Source organism: Tympanuchus pallidicinctus, unplaced genomic scaffold, assembly GCF_026119805.1.
Source record: "Tympanuchus pallidicinctus isolate F22 unplaced genomic scaffold, pur_lepc_1.0 scaffold9, whole genome shotgun sequence".
Classification (NCBI taxonomy): Eukaryota; Metazoa; Chordata; class Aves; order Galliformes; family Phasianidae; genus Tympanuchus; species Tympanuchus pallidicinctus.
The window spans coordinates 1278095-1297408 of record NW_026294813.1 but is presented as its reverse complement, the minus strand read 5'-3'; the positions used below and the strand labels follow the sequence as shown (position 1 = coordinate 1297408).

General features: G+C 38.6%; 1 protein-coding gene across 3 annotated transcripts in view; it reads left to right on the top strand.

Moving 5' to 3' along the window:
• The window catches only part of ARSB (arylsulfatase B), a 63927-nt gene that overhangs the window by 18562 nt on the left and 26051 nt on the right, over positions 1-19314 (top strand). For all 3 annotated transcript variants that reach the window (XM_052670194.1, XM_052670195.1, XM_052670196.1), the window contains exon 5: positions 13542-13785. In XM_052670194.1, coding sequence (XP_052526154.1) covers positions 13542-13785 — 244 coding nt within the window. The remainder of the gene's footprint in view (positions 1-13541; positions 13786-19314) is intronic.

The window sequence follows — 19314 nt, the reverse complement described above, 5'->3', positions numbered from 1 at the left end:
AAAATAAGGTAAGAAACATATACTCCCCACTCACTTACTGACTTACTCTTTCTATCACCTCTTCAAAATGCTGGTGGAAGCAAGCCTTAGAAGATACCTGGGTGCTCAAGAAGAAGTAGCAAAGACTAAAGACATCACTCTTGATACTCATCTGTATTACTGACAAGAGGGGAGTGAACATAGCAGTGCAGAGAGGATGCTGTAGCATAGATTAGGAGGTCAATTTGGACTATGATGAAATAATCTGGTATAAGGAAGCAAAATTTTTGTGACTGTGAAATGATGAAAGATGAGTGTCAAAAGCAGAACATTAGCCCTCCCAACTGTAGGATAGAGATGAAGTGTAAGTGGACTCTGAGGTTATGCAGAAAAAAGCCCTACAAAACACTAAGGAAATCTTGTAGTGTCTATTTTCATGGAAAAAAGGTAAGCAAAAGTAGATAAACAATTGCTGAATGAAAAACAGTGCTTTTGGCATCTCCTGGCAATGTACAGGATTTAGACAGATGAAAACAGATTATCGCAAGAGGTTGTATGGGTAGATCATTGCGTTGTTCATCTCCTGTGCATGCAGAAGAGAATGTTCTTTTTCTGTTTATTTGTTTGTTTGCTTGTTTTTCATGAAACAGTGTTGGAAACATAAGGGGCATGTTTAACTTTGGGAAATAAAATTTGTAAGACAGTGAAGGCTAGCACATGGAAAGTATCTGTCCTTCATTGCCAATAAACTAGGAGAGAATTTTGAAGTACCTCTGAACATTAGTCCTGGGTGTTAAGATTTGGCCACGGTTACATGTATCAGACAGTGTAAACATCTGATGCAAAACTGGCGTGGGGACCACTTACTGCCATGTCTGTTGGTTCTTAGGTCCTCACAGTGAAGTTTGAAGTAATAAGCTCATTTTTCCCTCCTTTCATGAGGACTTTGTTTTGTTTTGTTTTGTTTTTCAGCTCAATCTTAATCTTTGTTCTGCTTTTGATATACATTCCTACTAATGTTCTTCATACTGTCTGCAATTTTTTGCATCTCTGGGTGTCTTCATATGTCTCATATGACTGGAATATGTCTCTTACTAGTATTATAGTATTTCTTCATCTTGAAGTCTCTCTCTAAGCAGGAAGAAACACCCACACTGACTATATGAACTTTTAGCACTGCAGCCATGTAGAATCTTTGCCTGTGCTTGTTTTGAGATGTGACCTCTAGTTGCATTTTCTCATGTTAATATATATAGGCAGTGCTTTGTGTACACTGAAGTGAACTGACCCTGAATTCTCATTAACATTCTAGAGTTGCTTGAACTTAGTTGAGAAGAAGCAGGAGCAGCAATTTCACTTGTTTTACAGCAAATGGCTTCAAACAAATGTAATAATGAAGCAACTGCAGTATGTGCTTTTCATTATAAACCTCTTATATTAGATACAATCTACATTTTTAAGCTATGCAAAAGATTATTACTGATCATACACAGAGTACTGCCTGTATTGACATCTGCAAAATTTAATGGCAGTTGTAATAATTGTTCAGTCTGCTTTTGTTTGCACTGCAACACCGTAACACATTTTGAAATCAAGTAAGCATTTGTTATAAGTGGATCTTAAGAACGACGTCCTACACATGCTTTTCTGCCATGTCCAAATTCTTACAATTGCTTTCTTGTATTACTGTTCACATGGAAGAAAAAAAAAAAAAAAAAGTTGCTTCCATTATTGTTCTCCGAAAGTTATATGTAGAAAGCTGAGGTTTCAAATACACAAAAACATATCTTTCTTCTTGCAATTACTTCATGTTATGCTGTGTAAATCTGCCTTCAGGCTTTATAGCAGTGCTTCTGATTGACTGAAAAAGCAAACCTATGTTTAAGAGAGTTTAATAATTACAGGTTACTGACCACAAGTGATTCACATTGACTAGGAGGTGTAAACTACTGCTAGACAACAGCTACAGTTACAGGACAGAGACAACAGAAAGAAAAAAAAACACAATGAAGAGAAAAAAAAAGAAAATGCTTGTCTCAACAATGTCTGTGTGGACAGTGGTGCTGATGGGTGGAACTGTGAGGTCAGGGGCTTTTTTCTATCAGTGTTTTTTCTGCCCACAGGTGTTTTTCTGCCCTCTGTGCTTCACTTCACAGGTGATTGCCCCTGGGGTCACTCAGCTGTGCGTGGCTTCCTGTGATTCTCTTCAAGTGACCTTGAGTAGCTTGAACATTCTTAGTAGTTATAATGGATTTGGTTTATTAATCAAGATAATTTTGACAGAATTATGTTGAGAGTAAGCTCACATGCAGTTGTACCAGCCTTTGTTGAAAGACTTTTGGCGTCTTGCACAATCTGAGAGCTTAACTCTTTAAATTAATTTGGTCAGAACTAAAAGAGGACATCTTACTGTAACTAATGGCAAATGAGAAGGGGGCCCCTTGCTGACCAAAGACCTGAAAACCTTCAGTAATTTAGCAAGTCAGTTATTCTATAGTGCTGAGAAAGACTTCAAGTTGGATTTTTGAAGAATTACTAACTTGTCCTTGTCAAACTGAAGGTAAAGAAAAGATGGGAGTTCTCAGCTCACATGTGTGGGTTGGGTAGTGGTAGATCAGAAGAGCTCAGCATCCCCTCATAAGTGTGCCTGTACTGGGACGCATTGGGCAATCTAAGGCTAAAACTGTGTTTATGGTAAATTTGAGCCAAGGAACTTGTCAGTGTTTTATGAATTTTTCTTCTCTACCACTGTCAGCAGTGGAATTGGAAACTAGTTGACCTGAAAAGGATAAATTTTCTAGTATAAAATTTCTAAGGGATGATCATTAAGTATCTATAGGCATGAAAACATTAGGCTACAATGCCTACTAAGAGCAAGATATGCAGCTTGAGTGTTACCTTGAAGTTTAAGTTTTTTCCGTGTGAATATGGACAAGCTACCTCTTGAAATTGCTGAGAATATGTATTTGAGATCTGAGTGTGGTCAGAAATGGCAGAGAGTTGCAAGCGGAGAGATTTCATGACTTCAGAATTCAGGAAACATGTTCAAAAGTGTCAGAAAGTTCAAGGATAAGGATGATAATGTTGGAGAAAGGTTGAATCTTTCCAAGAGGAAATTGCTGGTGACCTTACTGAACTGCCATGGTGTCTCAAATATACACTGCAGTGATTAAGATAATGAGATCAATTAGAAAAGAGATTATTTTGGCATGCGATTGGGAAAGGAAGTCATAAATTTTGAATAAAATAATCTCTGTTAAACAACAAATTTTAAGTGCTGCTTCATGTTACCCCCTTGGAAGCTGCATTAATGAGGCAACATTAAAAAGGAGAAGAAGAACATTACATGTACTTCTGGAAAACACCCTAGTATTTTTACTATTACTATTTCAAGGAAATGTGTTCAGTTATAGCCAGCTTAATGTCTTATTTCTTAGATTTGGCATTGTATTACTCAGGCATTTTTGATGTCAGCATGGAGTTATAGAATGGCTTGGGTTGTAATCAACCAAGTATCATTAAGTTCCGACCCCATGTGCCACAGGCAGGGCCAGCAACCTCCAGATCTGGTACAAGATCAAATTTCCCAGGGCCCCATCCAACCTGATCTTGCACACATCCAGGGACAGAGCATCACAGCCTCTCTGATCAACCTGTTCCAACACTTCACCACTCTCTCTGTGAAGAACTTTCCCCTGCATATAATCTAAACCTTCCCTTCTTGAGGTTAAAACCATTCCCCTTCGTTCTGTCACTGTCTACTCTTGTAAAAAGTTGATTCTCCTCCTGTTTATAATCCCATTTTAAACACTGGAAGGCTGCAATTAGATCCCCTCGCAGCCTTCCCTTCTCCAGACTGAACAAGCGCAACTCCCTCAGCTTATCTTTGTAGAGGAGGTACTCCAGCTGTCTGATCAGACATTAAAGGAGTAAATATCAGGTAAAAAATGATGTTGAAATATTAATTCAGCAAGACTGTTCTCTACTGTTTCCCCACCCAAAAGACATAATGCAGTGCTGAAAATCTTAAATTTATGGGAACTGATTAAAAATGCTACTTAGATCATTGAAGGGAAAGAACACTTTTTATTTAAACTTCATTTTCTCTTCATTATCTGTGTTTGTTTGCCACCATATTATCTTATCATATAATCCCTTTCTCCTCTATAAACTTCATTGCATTTAGACAAAGCCAAGTTAGCTTTAGGGCTACCATAGACTTGGACAGTAGTGAATGTATGGGTACAAGACTGATGCATTTTCCATCTTGTCAACGTATACTTAATAAACTTATCTGTTTCATTTCATTGTCATATTGAGGAAAATGAAATAGACTACGGTAGACAGAATGATTACAACAGATTGCAAAGTAATTAACCACTTTTTTTTTCTTTTTTTTTTTTTTTTGCCTCCTTTGAATTTTAGGACTAGTATTATGAAGATTTTTCTTTCTAATTTCTTCATTTGGCTGGGAGAATTGTCAGGTGGATTTTCAATTTTTGTGGTTTATATGCTTTTTTTGAGAATTGGCTTAGGAAAGATACATTGGTTAAGGTACTTGCTACCCTTTTTTGAATGTCCAGTACTGCAAGTAATAATGAAAGAGTTCTATTTCATTTTAATGTTTTATGCCAATAGATGTGTGCTTCTTTCTGATTATGAACTGTGCCAGGATTTCCTCTCAAGGAAAAGTGATGTGAAAAACAGATGTATAAATTCGTCCAATTGCCTGAATCAACTCATAGTGTTAAGGCAATGCATATGCCCACTTAATATTAACAGGGGAAAAAAAGACATCTGGGCCCGCAGATGAGCTGTAAAAATCGTAGACAGACAGGAGTTGTGCTGTTGCTAGATGAGCAAAGAACAACTGAAATGCTCATGACACTAAATTGTGGCCCTGACACTTCTGTCATTTCAAGTGAGCTTTTTAATTCTCTTTTTGTTTGTGGCTGTTCTGAGCTGGCTGGAGAGTTTCAATGCTGACTAGTTAACACTGGCTGCAGGAATTGTTATTGGAATGGCTGACAGCTGTCTGCCAGCCTGTCTGCACAGCCTTCCTGTGCTCGCTGCTGCTCGGCTGCACACTGCTATTGTTCATCTGGAGCCTTTCTCTTAAAATCTTTCCCAGCTGTATCCTGATATGCTAAACCACTTAAATTAGCTCCAGATTGCTCTGTTTATTTTGGGTAAGGTAAGTGACAAAGTGCAATCCTAACAGTCCTCCTCAAATAAACACAGAGGAAAAGGGGGTACAGGATATTATGATGGAAGATGCAGATTCTAGACATAAGCATGAGGCTTTAATGCATGTAAATTGGATCATTTGTCTCTCCTGTTTGCATATGATTCTAAAATTTGGCAGCTTCGCAAGCCTGGAAGTTATAGGGTTTTTTTTTTTTACTTTTTAAAGGAAAAAAAAAAGTGTTGTCAAAATATTCTTCCTGAACCAATGATCCTCTAATGTTTGTAGTTTTCTCTGCAGTCTTAAGATGCACATCTTAAAACTTTTGCTGCACCTAAATGCAGGGAACTCTGTTGTACAGAACTGATCAGCAGTAGATACAAAGCTATTTTTAGCCTGGATCATGTTCTTACATGTTAGAATTTGCTTGTCTTCTCTTACCTTGCAGCTACAACTTGAGCACAAAATCAGCAGGCCTCGGGTCAGGCATTTTCCATACATTAGTACGTTATCCATACGTTAGTTTTGGCTGATTGGTGCTTATACAGACTGTAAGTACAGCATCAGTTGCCTGATTTTCTGCTTTTTTCCTCAAAAAGTTGCTATAAAAGTGTCCTAATCAGATCCTTTTTTTTTTTTTTTTTTTAACAGCACTACACTTGTTCTAAGTGAGTTCACACTGCTTCCAGAAGCAGAGGAAGCAACCAAAATATATTCAAAATAAACTTCCAAATGCTTTTATTGAATGAAAACACCTAGACACTGCCAACTATTGGACACTTTCTGGCTCTTGCAAGCTTTACGCTTGAAATTTGGTGCTTCCTACCATACTCACAGTCATTTATCAGTCCTATTCACTCCTCTGCTTATGGAGGAGTGTCTGTCTACCACATAAACCTACCTCTTCTGCTGGTAGGAGGAGAGGGGAGTGTATTTTAAAATGAAATGAGAATTATAACAGTCTTTTAAATTAAATATATAACCATGATTGTAAATGAAAAGTGGGAGCATATGGAAGGGATTCCATATGTTCCCTTTGTCAAAGAAGTAGCTTTGTTTCTCCTCTCGACAAAGTGCTTAATCAGTTACTCAAAAGCAACTGGAATAAGCAAACTGGAATAAGTACTCTAATTATTGACCATATTTGCCCTTTAAACATTTTGTAAACGTTTCATGATAGAGTATATGTAGTTGATGTAGCATTTAGCTGCAGGAGTATAAGGAGCTTGAAATAATCCTTTTTCCCTTTATTTTGATGATGCTTCAATTTGATTAAATATTTTGAAGTGTCCAGATCTGCATTTTAAATTAAACAATTATTGTTTAGGTTTTGTTTTTTTTTCTCTTGTCTTCACTTTTAAAATACTGCATAGCTTTAGACAAACCTTTCAAACAGAGCTTAGCGTGGTTTATATATCAGACAGATGTATGCTAGATCAGCTTACTTCAGGGGCCCATGAGGAGAAATTTTGGAGCTTGGGAGTTTTCTCTTACAGCTTCAGAAAAACTCAGGAGTTGAAAAATGTAGGAGGTTAAGCACAGGTGAAAAATAGAAAAAAAGCTGCAGCATGGAAATGCTGACTTTGAAAAGTACTGTTGGTACAGCAAGAGTATTTGGCAAATATTTTGTAACTTTTCTCAGGAAATAAGGTATCTTTTGCACAGAGTCAGGATTATAATCTGCTCTTTATAGAATCACAGAATCACAGAACTGTAGGGGTTGGAAGGGACCTCCAAAGATCATCGAGTCCAACCCCCTGCCAAAGCAGGTTCCCTACAGCAGGTCGCACAGGTAGGCATCCAGGCAGGTCTTGAACATCTCCAGAGAAGGAGACTCCACCACCTCCCTGGGCAGCCTGTTCCAGTGCTCCGTCACCTCACTGTAAAGAAGTTCTTGCGCACATTGGTGCAGAACTTCCTATGCTGCAGTTTCCGGCCGTTTCCCCTTGTCCTGTCTCCACTCACCACTGAAAAGAGTCCGGCCTCACCATTCTGCCCCCCACACCTCAGATATTTATAGACCTGGATCAGGTCCCCTCTCAGTCTTCTTTTCTCCAGGCTGAACAGACCCAGTTCACTCAGCCTTTCCTCATAGCAGAGATGCTCCAGGCCCTTCACCATCTTCGTGGCCCTCCACTGGACTCTTTCCAAGAGATCCCTGTCTTTTTTGTACTGGGGAGCCCAGAACTGGACGCAGTACTCCAGATGAGGCCTCACCAGGGCAGAGTAGAGGGGGAGGATCACCTCCCTTGACCTGCTGGCCACGCTCTTTTTAATGCACCCCAGGATGCCATTGGCCCTCTTGGCCACAAGGGCACACTGCTGGCTCATGGCCAACCTGTCATCCACCAGGACACCCAGGTCCCTTTCCGCAGGGCTCCCCTCCAGCAGGTCATCCCCCAACCTGTACCGGTGCATGGAATTATTCCTCCCCAGATGCAAGACTCTACACTTGCTTTTGTTAAACCTCATCTGTTTTTTTTCTGCCCAGCTCTCCAGCCTGTCCAGGTCTTGCTGAATGGTAGCACAGCCTTAAGACTGTAGTGGCACCTGTACATGATAAACAATTGGAGGTGAATAGATACGTGATATCTAAATGCATTTATTATATCCTCAGTGCTTAAATTTTCTCTGGCTTTGCACTTCTATATATAATACTTAAAATGTTTTTTCCTTTGCTGGGTTCTGAATGGGATAATGAAGTGGCTACATAGTCAAAAAATTTCTTTGCACACATCACTTGATTTATTTATTTTATTTTTTGATCAACTCCTTATTGAATACTTCATTTAAATGTTAGTTGGTTATTTCTTGCTCTGTTTATGTATGAGCATATATGCATACAGATCTGTTAAACTTTTGGATGGCTATATTAGAAAATGAATGTAGGTGTCTAAGTGGATTTGTGTATTTAAATTCAACATTCTTATGATGAAGAATGATGCTTATTGATGCTTTTAGATATAAACTGTTTTATTCTTTTATTACTTATAGCTAAAATTTAACTATGCAGACTTCGTTGCACTGAGATATCCAAATGTCCAGAACTGCTGCACTGAAAGTGGGTTGTTTTTTGGTGTTGTTGTTATTGTTTATTTGTTTGATTTGGTTGATTTTTTTTTTGGGGGGGGGGAGGGGAGGGGAGAAGAGGAGAAGAGTCTGTTACTTTTCTTAAAGGAAATACTTCATTATATGCTGTATTTTTTTTTTAGAGTTATATTAAATGTTCCACATTTTTGAAGCATTTTTTATTTCACAAATGCCAAAAACAGTTGTTAAACGTGTCATAATAATTAGGGTTACTAACATACAAACCCAGCATTACAGTTCTGCCATTGCAAGGTTGGATAATATATATTACAAATTTAAAGTCTCTGATTTTATCATTTTATGAGAGTGGAAGGTTTGGAATGTATAGAAATTAAAGATGCTTTCAGTGAGGAGGCTTGTGATTAGCTCCTTACCTGGAGTAGGAAAACAGAAAATCTTGAAAAGAAATACTGGAATTAAAACTGCTTACTAACAGCATCTAATACAATCCTAGATGGGTCTGTGGGGAATTTTCAGGAAACCTTCTGCAATGAGCTCATCTGAAGCAGTTTGCCAGGCGTGTCAACAAGACTGTGAGGTGAGGCTTAGCTTTGTTGTGGTCATAAGAAGAACACAATCATGAGACAGAAAAAAAGTGCTCTATTTAAAAAAAAAAAAAAAAAAAAAAAGTTACTTTGCTGTAGTAGAAACAAGATCTAGCCTTCCAGCCTTTTGGAGAAAAAGTAGGTTGTTGCAGTGGAATTGCTAGGAAGATTTTCCCATAGCTTTTACTATCTGTTGCCTATGTGGTTTGTCTTTATTATATGAAGTAGGCTGCTGCTTCTGTTGCAGTGTTATTCAGTTTAAAAGTTTGTCAAACTGAAGTTTGTCAGGTTGGAATTGATACATGCTTCATTGGTTGTTGCTCTCAGAATTGCTTCATTCCTGTTCTTTATTATCAAACTGTTCTTCAAAGAAGCTCTATTCATTAAACTGTTTACTACTTGCATGTGTCTCATGCCACCGCATAGATGCAGTGCACTCATCAGACTGTTAGGCAGCTGGCAACTCCTCACAGAAGAGTTTGGGAGATACAGAATGGCATATCTGTTTAGTTTTGTTTATTGATTCCTTTAAGAACTCCTGTAAAACATCTTTGACAGTTTACAGATTACAGATATAGCAAACTGATTTCTTTCTCATTTGTATGATAGTGAATATTAATTACAAAAACAGATGTTTGTGAGGAAAAAAACATTTTCCTTCATTTTTAAAAGTACAGAAAAGATGCACAAGCTTTGTTGTGCTTACGTTGAAAGGTTTTTATTAAAAATTTAATTACCTTTACCAAACCCCACAATACTTTGAAAGACAAACATCCTGTTACATGAATATTTTTCGGAATATGGTTTTTATTATCCGAATTTCATCCAGAATATTGTGGTAGGAAAGTGCTATTTTTGTTGTTTCAGTTCAGACCATTGAAGTATTTCAGTGTGGACAGTGTCAGTACTTTGCTCAAACTAAACTTTTAAAGTTACTAGGACACTTCTGTTTCTCTGCCTCTTTGTTTATTCAGTCCTTATTTTGCTGTTTACCTTACATATGCCTCAAATATTGTCTTACAGAAGAAAATCCTGTCAGAATGATAAAGAACATTTCAGGTGCTCTTGTCTTAAAATAGCACAAAATGATGGGTTGATAAGAATACTGAGGGAAGACAGAGATAGCTAAACATCAATCAGAGCAAACCAAGGCAACAACAAAGCTCATTACAAATGCATAATTCTTCCATTTGAGAAAACAGACAATGCTGAATAAATTAGCTGGGTTATATTTATGCCAAATACCATCATTTCTAATTACAGACTTACTCTCTTCACTTTCATCCTTTCTTTATGAACAAAAGCTGGTTGGTTTTATAATTTTTCTAATGCGCACGATATGTTGTGGGTATTATTGAAGCCTGAATTTTACAGAAGTAATTGCAAAAATTATTCTTACCGGTAAGAAAAAAATGCTTACTTCCTTTTCCAGACTATCTTGCCATTATTTTTAATGAAAATCATACTTGATGTATGTCTTCAGCATAGACAATTGAAGTATCATTCTTGAAGTGGCGGGGCTTCTGCTTTCAGCTGAAGTAGCAAGGCTGAAACTTTTGTAAGAAGTGTTATAAATCAGAGCCTTTAGCTGTAGGTACCTTGATTATAAAAGCTTTGCTCTGGAGTCTGTCCACTGAGATATAATGTATTAGCGTGAGTCAGAGAAACAGTTGCACAAATGGGTGGTAAATCATTGAGGAAGTATTGTTTTGAAGTGGGTTCAGGATTGGGTATGAAGTTGGCATAGAACATGAAGAAACCATGATCCTATTTATCTCTTACCTAAGTGGATGTTAAGTATGTGTTTTAAGCTACTGGAATTTTCCATATGTGCCATGGAGTGCATTCCACATTCAAGACACTTTGCTAAAATAATGTGAAGTTTTATTGAGAAATAGCATGAAGACTTAGCTTGTTTGGGAGAATTTGAGAATGGCTGTACTCCCGTAGACAGAGGATCCCTCTGGATATGTATCCTCTCACTATAGCAGTATCTGGCAGCATGTGATTGGGAAATGATGTTAGAACTCATCACTGGTGCCTTTTCACTGAAAATTTTGTGAAAATTTTCAAGTGTTCAGCAAATGTAGCTGAAGAAATTCCTGAGAGAGAGAGTAGCTATTTTTCACCTAAGAACTGTAAATGGTATTTTAACTTTGAACTTCTTCATTGGCTTTCTGAATCCATGCAAATTTTTAGCATCTATAGATGAAATATCAATAACATCCACAGCTATTATCTTAGGGCAAAGGTGCATGCGTACACAGGAAATGTCTGCTTTTTGTCCTGTTGTCTAGACATACAATAGACCCCCCCAAGAAATCACTTACAGTTCTCTAGTGGTTTTCCATGCCTTTCTTTCTCCCAAGTCTGCCTCTCATACAGTCAGTGAGTTCTTGTTTATTCCTTAATATTTGATCAAGATAGGCACCATTATTTGATCTTTTAATGTTACGAAACTTTCTCCTCATTAATTTATTATTGATAGTTGAAGTCGCAGATAATACTTCAAGTCATTCACAAATACGTGGGTATAACTTTTTAGAAAGTATAAACTGCCAGTTTATTCTGGCATCATCAACTCTGTTCTGATTCACTAGAATGAAAATTTCAAGAATCAGAACAGAAGCCATGATTTTCCATACTTTACTGGTTGTTCAGTAAAGAACTGAAGCAGAAAGCAACCCTTGCATATACATTCCTTAGAGAGAAGGAAATTGCAAATTAGCAATCTGAAAATCAGTGGGATGAAACTTGTTCCATATGTTGGGTTTTTTCGTTTACATATCAGGTAAGTTAGCAAAACAAGAAAATATTGTTTCCCTCCTTCCATTTCTTTTAATCATATACTACATATGGCATTGCGCACAAGTCCTTACTTGTAGGTTTATGTTGGGTAGAGGCCTTGTCTCAGGGAGTTTATTGCATAATGAATCTGGAACAGTGTTGAGTGTATTAACTGAACTACAGATAGTAAAGTCTCAGGAAAAAAAAAAACCAAACCTATAGTAAAGATCTGACTGTAATCCAGGAAACATACACTTCATCCTTCTAAAACTCACTCTACTTCTCCAATTCCTTGCTGTTTGCTGATATGTTAGTTTCTGGAGTCTTGAATAGCAGTGTTAAACTGATACAGAAAATATGTAGCTTGTCATATGAAGAAAAAACATAGTGAGGACAAATTGTAAAATCAAATCTTAACTAATTTCTAACAGTAAAAGGCATTTCATTTATACTATAATTCTCCAAAGCTACTGAGAACTCTCTCCCATCATTATTCCTGCCAGAATTCCTGTTCACACTGTATTCAGGAGGAACTGTAGAACCAATGTCTTTTTATTTTTTCTCCAACAATGGTGTGAATTCCTAGGTCACCATCCTCAAGATCTTTGTGTGAGAAATATTGATGACTAGTATTTGATTGCATGTATTTTTGTACTGAAAATGGTGAAGCTCTTGATTTTATTATTTTTTTCTAACTCATGCAGACTTCCTGGAAGCTAATTGGTCCACAGAACACTTTGTACTTTTCAGATCATGTTTTTTTCAAGTGTTTAGTTAAGGCTTCCATCTTTGAAAATCCTATACTACATTATACCTTAGAACAAAAAGAGTCTTTCAGTAGAAAAATATTCATAGTAGTGTTTTATACCGCTCCTTAATTAGTGAAACTGAAGGGAGATCATTTGGCAGTTACAGTAGAGTCCTTCTGTAGTGGATTGAACATTAATTTCCTGCTTCTTACCTCAAATTTCAGTATTTTACTTGGGAAGTACTTAAAACAGAAACTTGACAATCTTTAATGAAGATTAGTCCAGTGACTGCTTTGAAAGTAATTTTAAGCATACTAAAATACAGAAAAATCATGCTTAAAAAGATTATCATCAGTTACTGTTCTGAAATCATTAAAACAGGTATAAGCAAGAAAAAATATAAAATAGTAACTACAGTCACCTCAAATCATTAATCCTGCCAATTTTAGAAATCCAGGTCTTTTTTCTTAATGTAGAAAACTGGTTAAAAAGTTGCATGAGCTATCCTTGATTAGTGCAGGTATTTCTGTGTTACTGTAATCAAAAGTTCAGCTTTTTCTGTAACCATTTTGCATAGTCTTACCAACCAGAATTGATTGAGCATATTTCCAAGCTGTACATCTACTTCAAGTAGTTTCAATTCAAGCTTTTTGCTTTTGACTGAGAAGCCATTTGTTTTGTTTGATATAACAAATCAACCACTTTGGCAGCTGACAAAAAACTGAAGAAAATATTTGTGAATGAGGAGTATGGTGTCCTGTCACTGGAATAGCAGTTTTCTATTTAAAATACAACTCCTTTGGAAAATGGAATGATAGTGTAGTCTAAGTACTAGTGATGTTTTTGATAGCAGCTCTTCCTGTGGCCTTGAATATAATTGAATTAAAATTAAGTCCTCGACCCCAGAAACTTTAGCTGTCTAATGTCAGAGGATGTATTTAAACATTACTTTCTAAATCATCACCTTGCAATATGGTATTATTTGTGCCCAGTAAGAACTTTATATTGTAGTAATTTCTAAGACTTCCGCAATAATTAATTCAGCTTTTAATATGCTCTGAATATATTCAGTACATTCTATGAACTTCTATGTCATGCCTAGATTGTAAAATATATATATATATTTCAAATGGATGGATAGCTATTGTAGGGAGGATTGTTCTGTTCCTTTCTTACAACTGATTCTGTTTAATTACTTTTTTTCAGATAATGGAGGACAGACTATGGCAGGTGGAAATAACTGGCCTCTTAGAGGAAGAAAATGGACCCTCTGGGAAGGAGGAGTTAGAGGAGTAGGCTTTGTTGCAAGTCCTTTACTGAAGCAAAAAGGGGTAGAAAGTCATGAACTTATCCATATCTCTGACTGGCTGCCAACACTGGTGCACCTTGCTGGAGGACATACCAATGGCACAAAGCCTTTGGATGGCTTTGATGTTTGGAAAACCATCAGGTAACCTGCATGTCAAATCACTGAGTCAGAATTCTGGTATGGGAAGAATGTATCCAACCTTGAAAACAGAGCTGAATCCAATAAAAAATGTTACTTGTTTCCCTAGTTGAAAGGAAGGTACAGGTACTCGCTCATGAGAAAATTATCAAAGTTGCAGGTTAATCCTTTTCACAGAATCACAGAATCACAGAATCACAGAATCACCCGGGTTGGAAGGGACCTCAAGGATCATGTGGTTCCAACCCCCCTGCCTAGCAGGGCCACCAAACATACACATTCAGATCAGGTTGCCCAGGACCCCGTCCAACCTGGCCTTGAACACGTCCAAGGACGGGGCATCCACAACCTCCCTGGGCAGCCCGTTCCAGGGCCTAACCACTCTCCTTGTAAAGAACTTCCCCCTAACATCCAACCTAAATCTTCCCTCCCTCAACTTGGATCCATTTCCCCTAGTCCTGCTGTTGTCAGCCCTTTTGAAGAGTTTACTCCCCTCCTGGGTGTAGGTTCCCTTCAGGTATTGATAGGCTGCAATGAGGTCACCCCGCAGCCTTCTCTTCTCCAGGCTGAACAAGCCCAACTCCCTCAGCCTGTCCTCATAGGGGAGGTGCTCCAGCCCCCTGATCATCTTAGTCGCCCTCCTCTGGACCCTTTCCAAAATCTCAATGTCTTTCTTGTACTGAGGGCTCCACACCTGGACACAGTACTCCAGATGGGGCCTCACAAGAGCCGAGTAGAGAGGGACAATCGCCTCCCTGTCCCTGCTGACCACCCCTCTCCTGATGGAGCCCAGGATCCCATTTGCCTTTCGAGCTTTTGCTCAGATGTGAGGCCTTTGTAGTGTGTTAACTTAGGTGTGCTGAATTTATCAGTTCATGCACAATGCTGCACAAACATAGTATGCTTTTTAAGAACTTTCTATCTTACAGAAGTGGATTTGTACAATGTGGAGTACAAGTTAGTAAATTATATGGACCCAGCTCTGCCTCTACAGAGCCAAGCTGGACATCTCTGCAGTATGCTTCTGGAATTGGACATGTGGGAAATCTAATCATACATTAAACTAATTGAACGTGAATTTGGATGAGTCTCTATTACACTGTGCAGTGTCTCAGAAAGCCTGCGAGATTGGATGCAATGATAAACCTGACTTAGTTCCTGAGTTTGTGATGTTGAATCTAATTTAAGCAAGTGCAGTGCTTACATGACTGTAGAGAAGGCAGCTTAGCTCCAGCTGGATTGGCACTGAGACCGTGAATACCTAATAAATTTTACTGGTCTCTCACTGATTCTGTGTACTTATCATGCTGTGTGTATTAAATGGGACATCCTAGACACCATTACTTCAGATAATGAAGTCTTCTGTGCATTAAAAGAAAAATGAATGAAGTCCCATACATTTTTCCTCAAGAGAATCATAATAAAAATGGTATCACAAATATTAGATATTGGACTTGAGGCACTGGGTACATCTGAATATGTGCTTGTTACTGGTGCACTGGGCTCAGCAGAATAAGTTGAATGTAAAAGAATAAATGGAAAAGGCATTAACTGATAAAGGTGATTAATCACTGGAACAAACTATCAAAAGGAACTCTGGTGATGTCTCTAGTGGTATTTTCAGCTAAAACTTAGATTCAGTTAGTCCTTCATCTTTCAAAGCTATTCTTGTATTATAATGTTCTCTTCTATCCTACTGAAATGGACTCTAGAGCCCTGTCCTGGTTTTGGCTGAAAAACAGATTATTTTCTTCACAGTGATTAGTATGATACTGTATTTTGAGTTTAGGAAAAGAACACTGTTGATAACACAACAGTGTTTGAGTTGTTGTGTAACAAGTGATTAAACTACATCAAGGAATTCTCAGCTTCTCACACTGCCTTGCCAGAGAGGAAGTTGGAGACACATAAGGAGCAGGGAGGGGACCAGGAAACTGATTTAAACTAACCAGAAGGCTATTTTATTCCATAAACTGAGTAATAAAAATGATGGTGTTGGCTTTGGGTGCTGCCACTTCTTGGTGACTAGCTGAGCATCAATTAGGAGCTGGTAAGCAATTGCGCTGTGCATCACTTGTTTGTACATTTTTATCTGAAACGTTTCTTTCCCTTCTTTTTCTTTCCTATTAAACTGTATTTATCTCAACCCACAAGCTTTACTTTTTTCATATTCTCTCCCTGTCCCTCTAAAGAAGGGTGGGGGTGATTGGATGGCTGAGTTGTCTGCTGGGTTAAACCACAGAAGTCCTTTTGGCACCCAACATGGGGCTCAAAAGGTTGAGATAACACATGAATTTTTTATAACCATTATATTAGATTGATAGCTGCTGGTCACAGTGTTGATTTATTTATTCACAATATTTCTTTATTTGCTTTCGAGGTTGTTTTTCTTAATTCTTTTCTAATTGTTTATTGTCCTTGGGGTCTGGCTTAAGTTTGTTAATCTTTTTGCTGATTTGTGTATAGCATATACAAATTACATTAACTATAAACTTAATCTGGTATTTGTACTCAGAACTGCCATCATTTTTGCATTTCAGGAATCTAACTGTGGAAACTGTTAACAAGTACACTCTTCACTGCAGAATGACTTAAAACATTTTTTTTTAATTCTGAACATTCTTGACATATTCAAGCTGGGAAGATCTTATTGCTATGTATTCAGTTTTGTCTAAGGTTAAATTATTACCTAAAAATATCAACCAAAGATCTGCCCTGAGGCTAGATTCTTACGGGTGGCAGAGTGTGTGGGAGGATATAGTCAGGTATCTGTCACAATTGCCTCTGATGGTTTCAGATATCATCCCTGAACATGTGTGAAACACTAAAAATCTAATACATTTTAAAAAGGTATGCCCTGATTCTGATAATGCCAGAGATTACAGTTCTCTTCACTATGCTGGATTATATCCTGTGCCTATCAAGCAGCAGTCAACACTATTCAGCACCCTCAAGAAGAAGAAAATGCCTCTGGATTTGATCCAGCCTTATGTCAGGCCCTGCTTTTGAACCAGAAAATCAACCAGAGGAGTCAAGCATCTGGGATCCCTTTTTAGGGAAAGGTGTGTTGACAAAGCAATTGGAAAAGAGGGGGCAACCCCTCACCCTCTGAAGGCAACCCTTGTTGTGTGTGAAGGAAAAGCTTCTCTTCAAGGAAGATGTATGTAATCCCCGCAGGTGAATCACCATGGAGAAGATGCATCTAGTACTTGTGGGAATCAGCCATCCTCAAGACAATTTATCTTGACCTGGGCTATGATTAGTTATCCAGAGATCCAAATGAAGTCAAGGGCATATGATCCATGTTACAGTAGTATGTGTTAACTCTGTGGCAGTATTGAGTTGGAAAGATTGAGAGGGAAAAATGGTGGATAAATTTGCTGGCCAACTCCATTAATATGAAGAAAGTCTCTTCTTCCTTATGGGCCCGAACCTCTGCTATGGAGAAACTGATTCAGCAGCTTAATGAGAGAAAAAGAGTTTTCTCCCCCACCCATATAGACCAACACCTCAACTATTAGGAGTAAGTGCTCTTCTGCTTAAGAGGGGACATAGTGGGAACACACCATGTGCCCTCCCTGTGTTCTTACTTGCATGACTATGGAGAGGATGTGAGGAAATGGGATGGAAAATGTACTTTGGCCCTAGAGGCACAGGTATGTTAAAGGCAGGTCTTTAGGTAAATGGCTGCTCCGGTTTCCAGTAAGAGTATATAATGATAGTCTCAAATGGCCAGTTTGGAAGTCCAATGGAGTGTGGAGGTGAACAGTGGACTATCTTGGCCTGAATGAAGTCATACGACTGTTGAGTGCTGCTGTGCCAGACATACTAGAATTTCAGTACAAACTGGAATCAAAGACAGCAAAGTAGTATGCCACAGTTGATATCACCAGTGTGTTTTTCTCAGTTGTTTCAGCAACAGAGGGTCAGCTACACCCCAGTTTGCTTTCACTTGGAAAGTGCTCTTAGAACCTGCCATTTTCCATGGGCTGATCCAGACTGCACTGGAACAGGGGGAAGATCTGAACACTTGTAGTACATTGATAACATCATTGTGTGGGACAACACAGCAGAAGAAGTTTTTTAGAGAATTTACTCTCAGCCCTTCTGAAAGCCAGTTTTGCCAAAAAGCAAAGTAAGGTCAAGGGACCTGCACAGGAGATCTGGTCTTTAAGATTAAAATGGGAAGATGGACATTGTCAGATCCCCATAGATGTGATCAATATAATAGCTGCTATGTCTCCACCAACTAGCAAATAGGAAACACAAGCTTTCTTAGGTGTTGTGGGTTTCTGGAAAATGCATATTCTGGATTACAATCTGATTATAAATCCTCTCTATCAAGTGACCTGGAAGAAAACTGTCACGTGAGGTCCTGAGCAACAGCAGCCTTTGAACAAATTAAATAAGAGAGAGTTCATGCAGTAGCCCTTGGGCCAATCTGGACAGGTTAGACATAAAAAATGTGCTTTACAATGTAGCTGGGGAGAATGGCCTCACTGGAGCCTATGGCGGATTTCGCTGCTATGTGACAGATGACAGATGTTTCCAGAACATCCTAGAAAAATGCCATCTGACATGAAAATGTATATGAATCGAAGGTGTGTCACTGAATTACTTCATGCAGAAAAAATGGCACCCACTGACATTCAGACAGCGGAAGTGAGCAGTGAGGTGGTGGGTGGTGTGTTTCAGCAGTGGTAACACTGAGACGAATGACAAACCATGTTCTGGACAGCTGTTCACAGCTGTCACAGCACAAAATGAAGAGTGTCTCAATCAGCTCATCCATATGAATCAGCAGATTGCAACCAGTGAGCTGTATATGGAGATGAATATTGGCTTCAGTGCATTGGAAATGGTGGTGGAAACATTAGAATATCTCAAAATTGGCACCAGATAGGTCTTACAAATGCACTCGCAGGAACAGAAGGAACATCATATGCAAGTTTGTCATAATTATCAACCAATACAAGGATGAAGGTGACATTTTTCCTGGGTTGCATGCTGTGGTGACAAGACATGCTGTCACCACAGCTAGCTAGAGCAGCAGTTCATGGAGTGGCGACATGTGAATTCACCATCAAGGAAAAAGTTCAAGTCTGAGCCTTCAGCAGGCAAGGTGATGTGCACTGGCTTTTGGGATAGGAAAAGTCATCCTTCTGAATCTCCAGAAATCTGGACAAACCATCAATGCTGACCACTAGCCCGCTATTCTGACTAAGCTAAACGCTCAAACTTCCTGAGTTATGTCAGAGAAAAAGACAGCCTTTCTCTTGCAACACAGTAATGCTAGGCCCCATAGCACTTTGAAGAACGTGGAGCACATTGCTAATCCTGCCTGGACTGTCCTATGACACCCGCTGTTGTCCTATGACACCCGCTGTGTATTTCAGATTTGATGCCTTCTGACTTCCATCTTTTTGGGCTGATTATGCCACCATAAAACCTATGAAACAGTGGGTTATCTCCACTGGTGTGGACTCCATGGTAGTGTTCTATCCCAAGTGGATTTTTCAGAGAGCTCGTGGT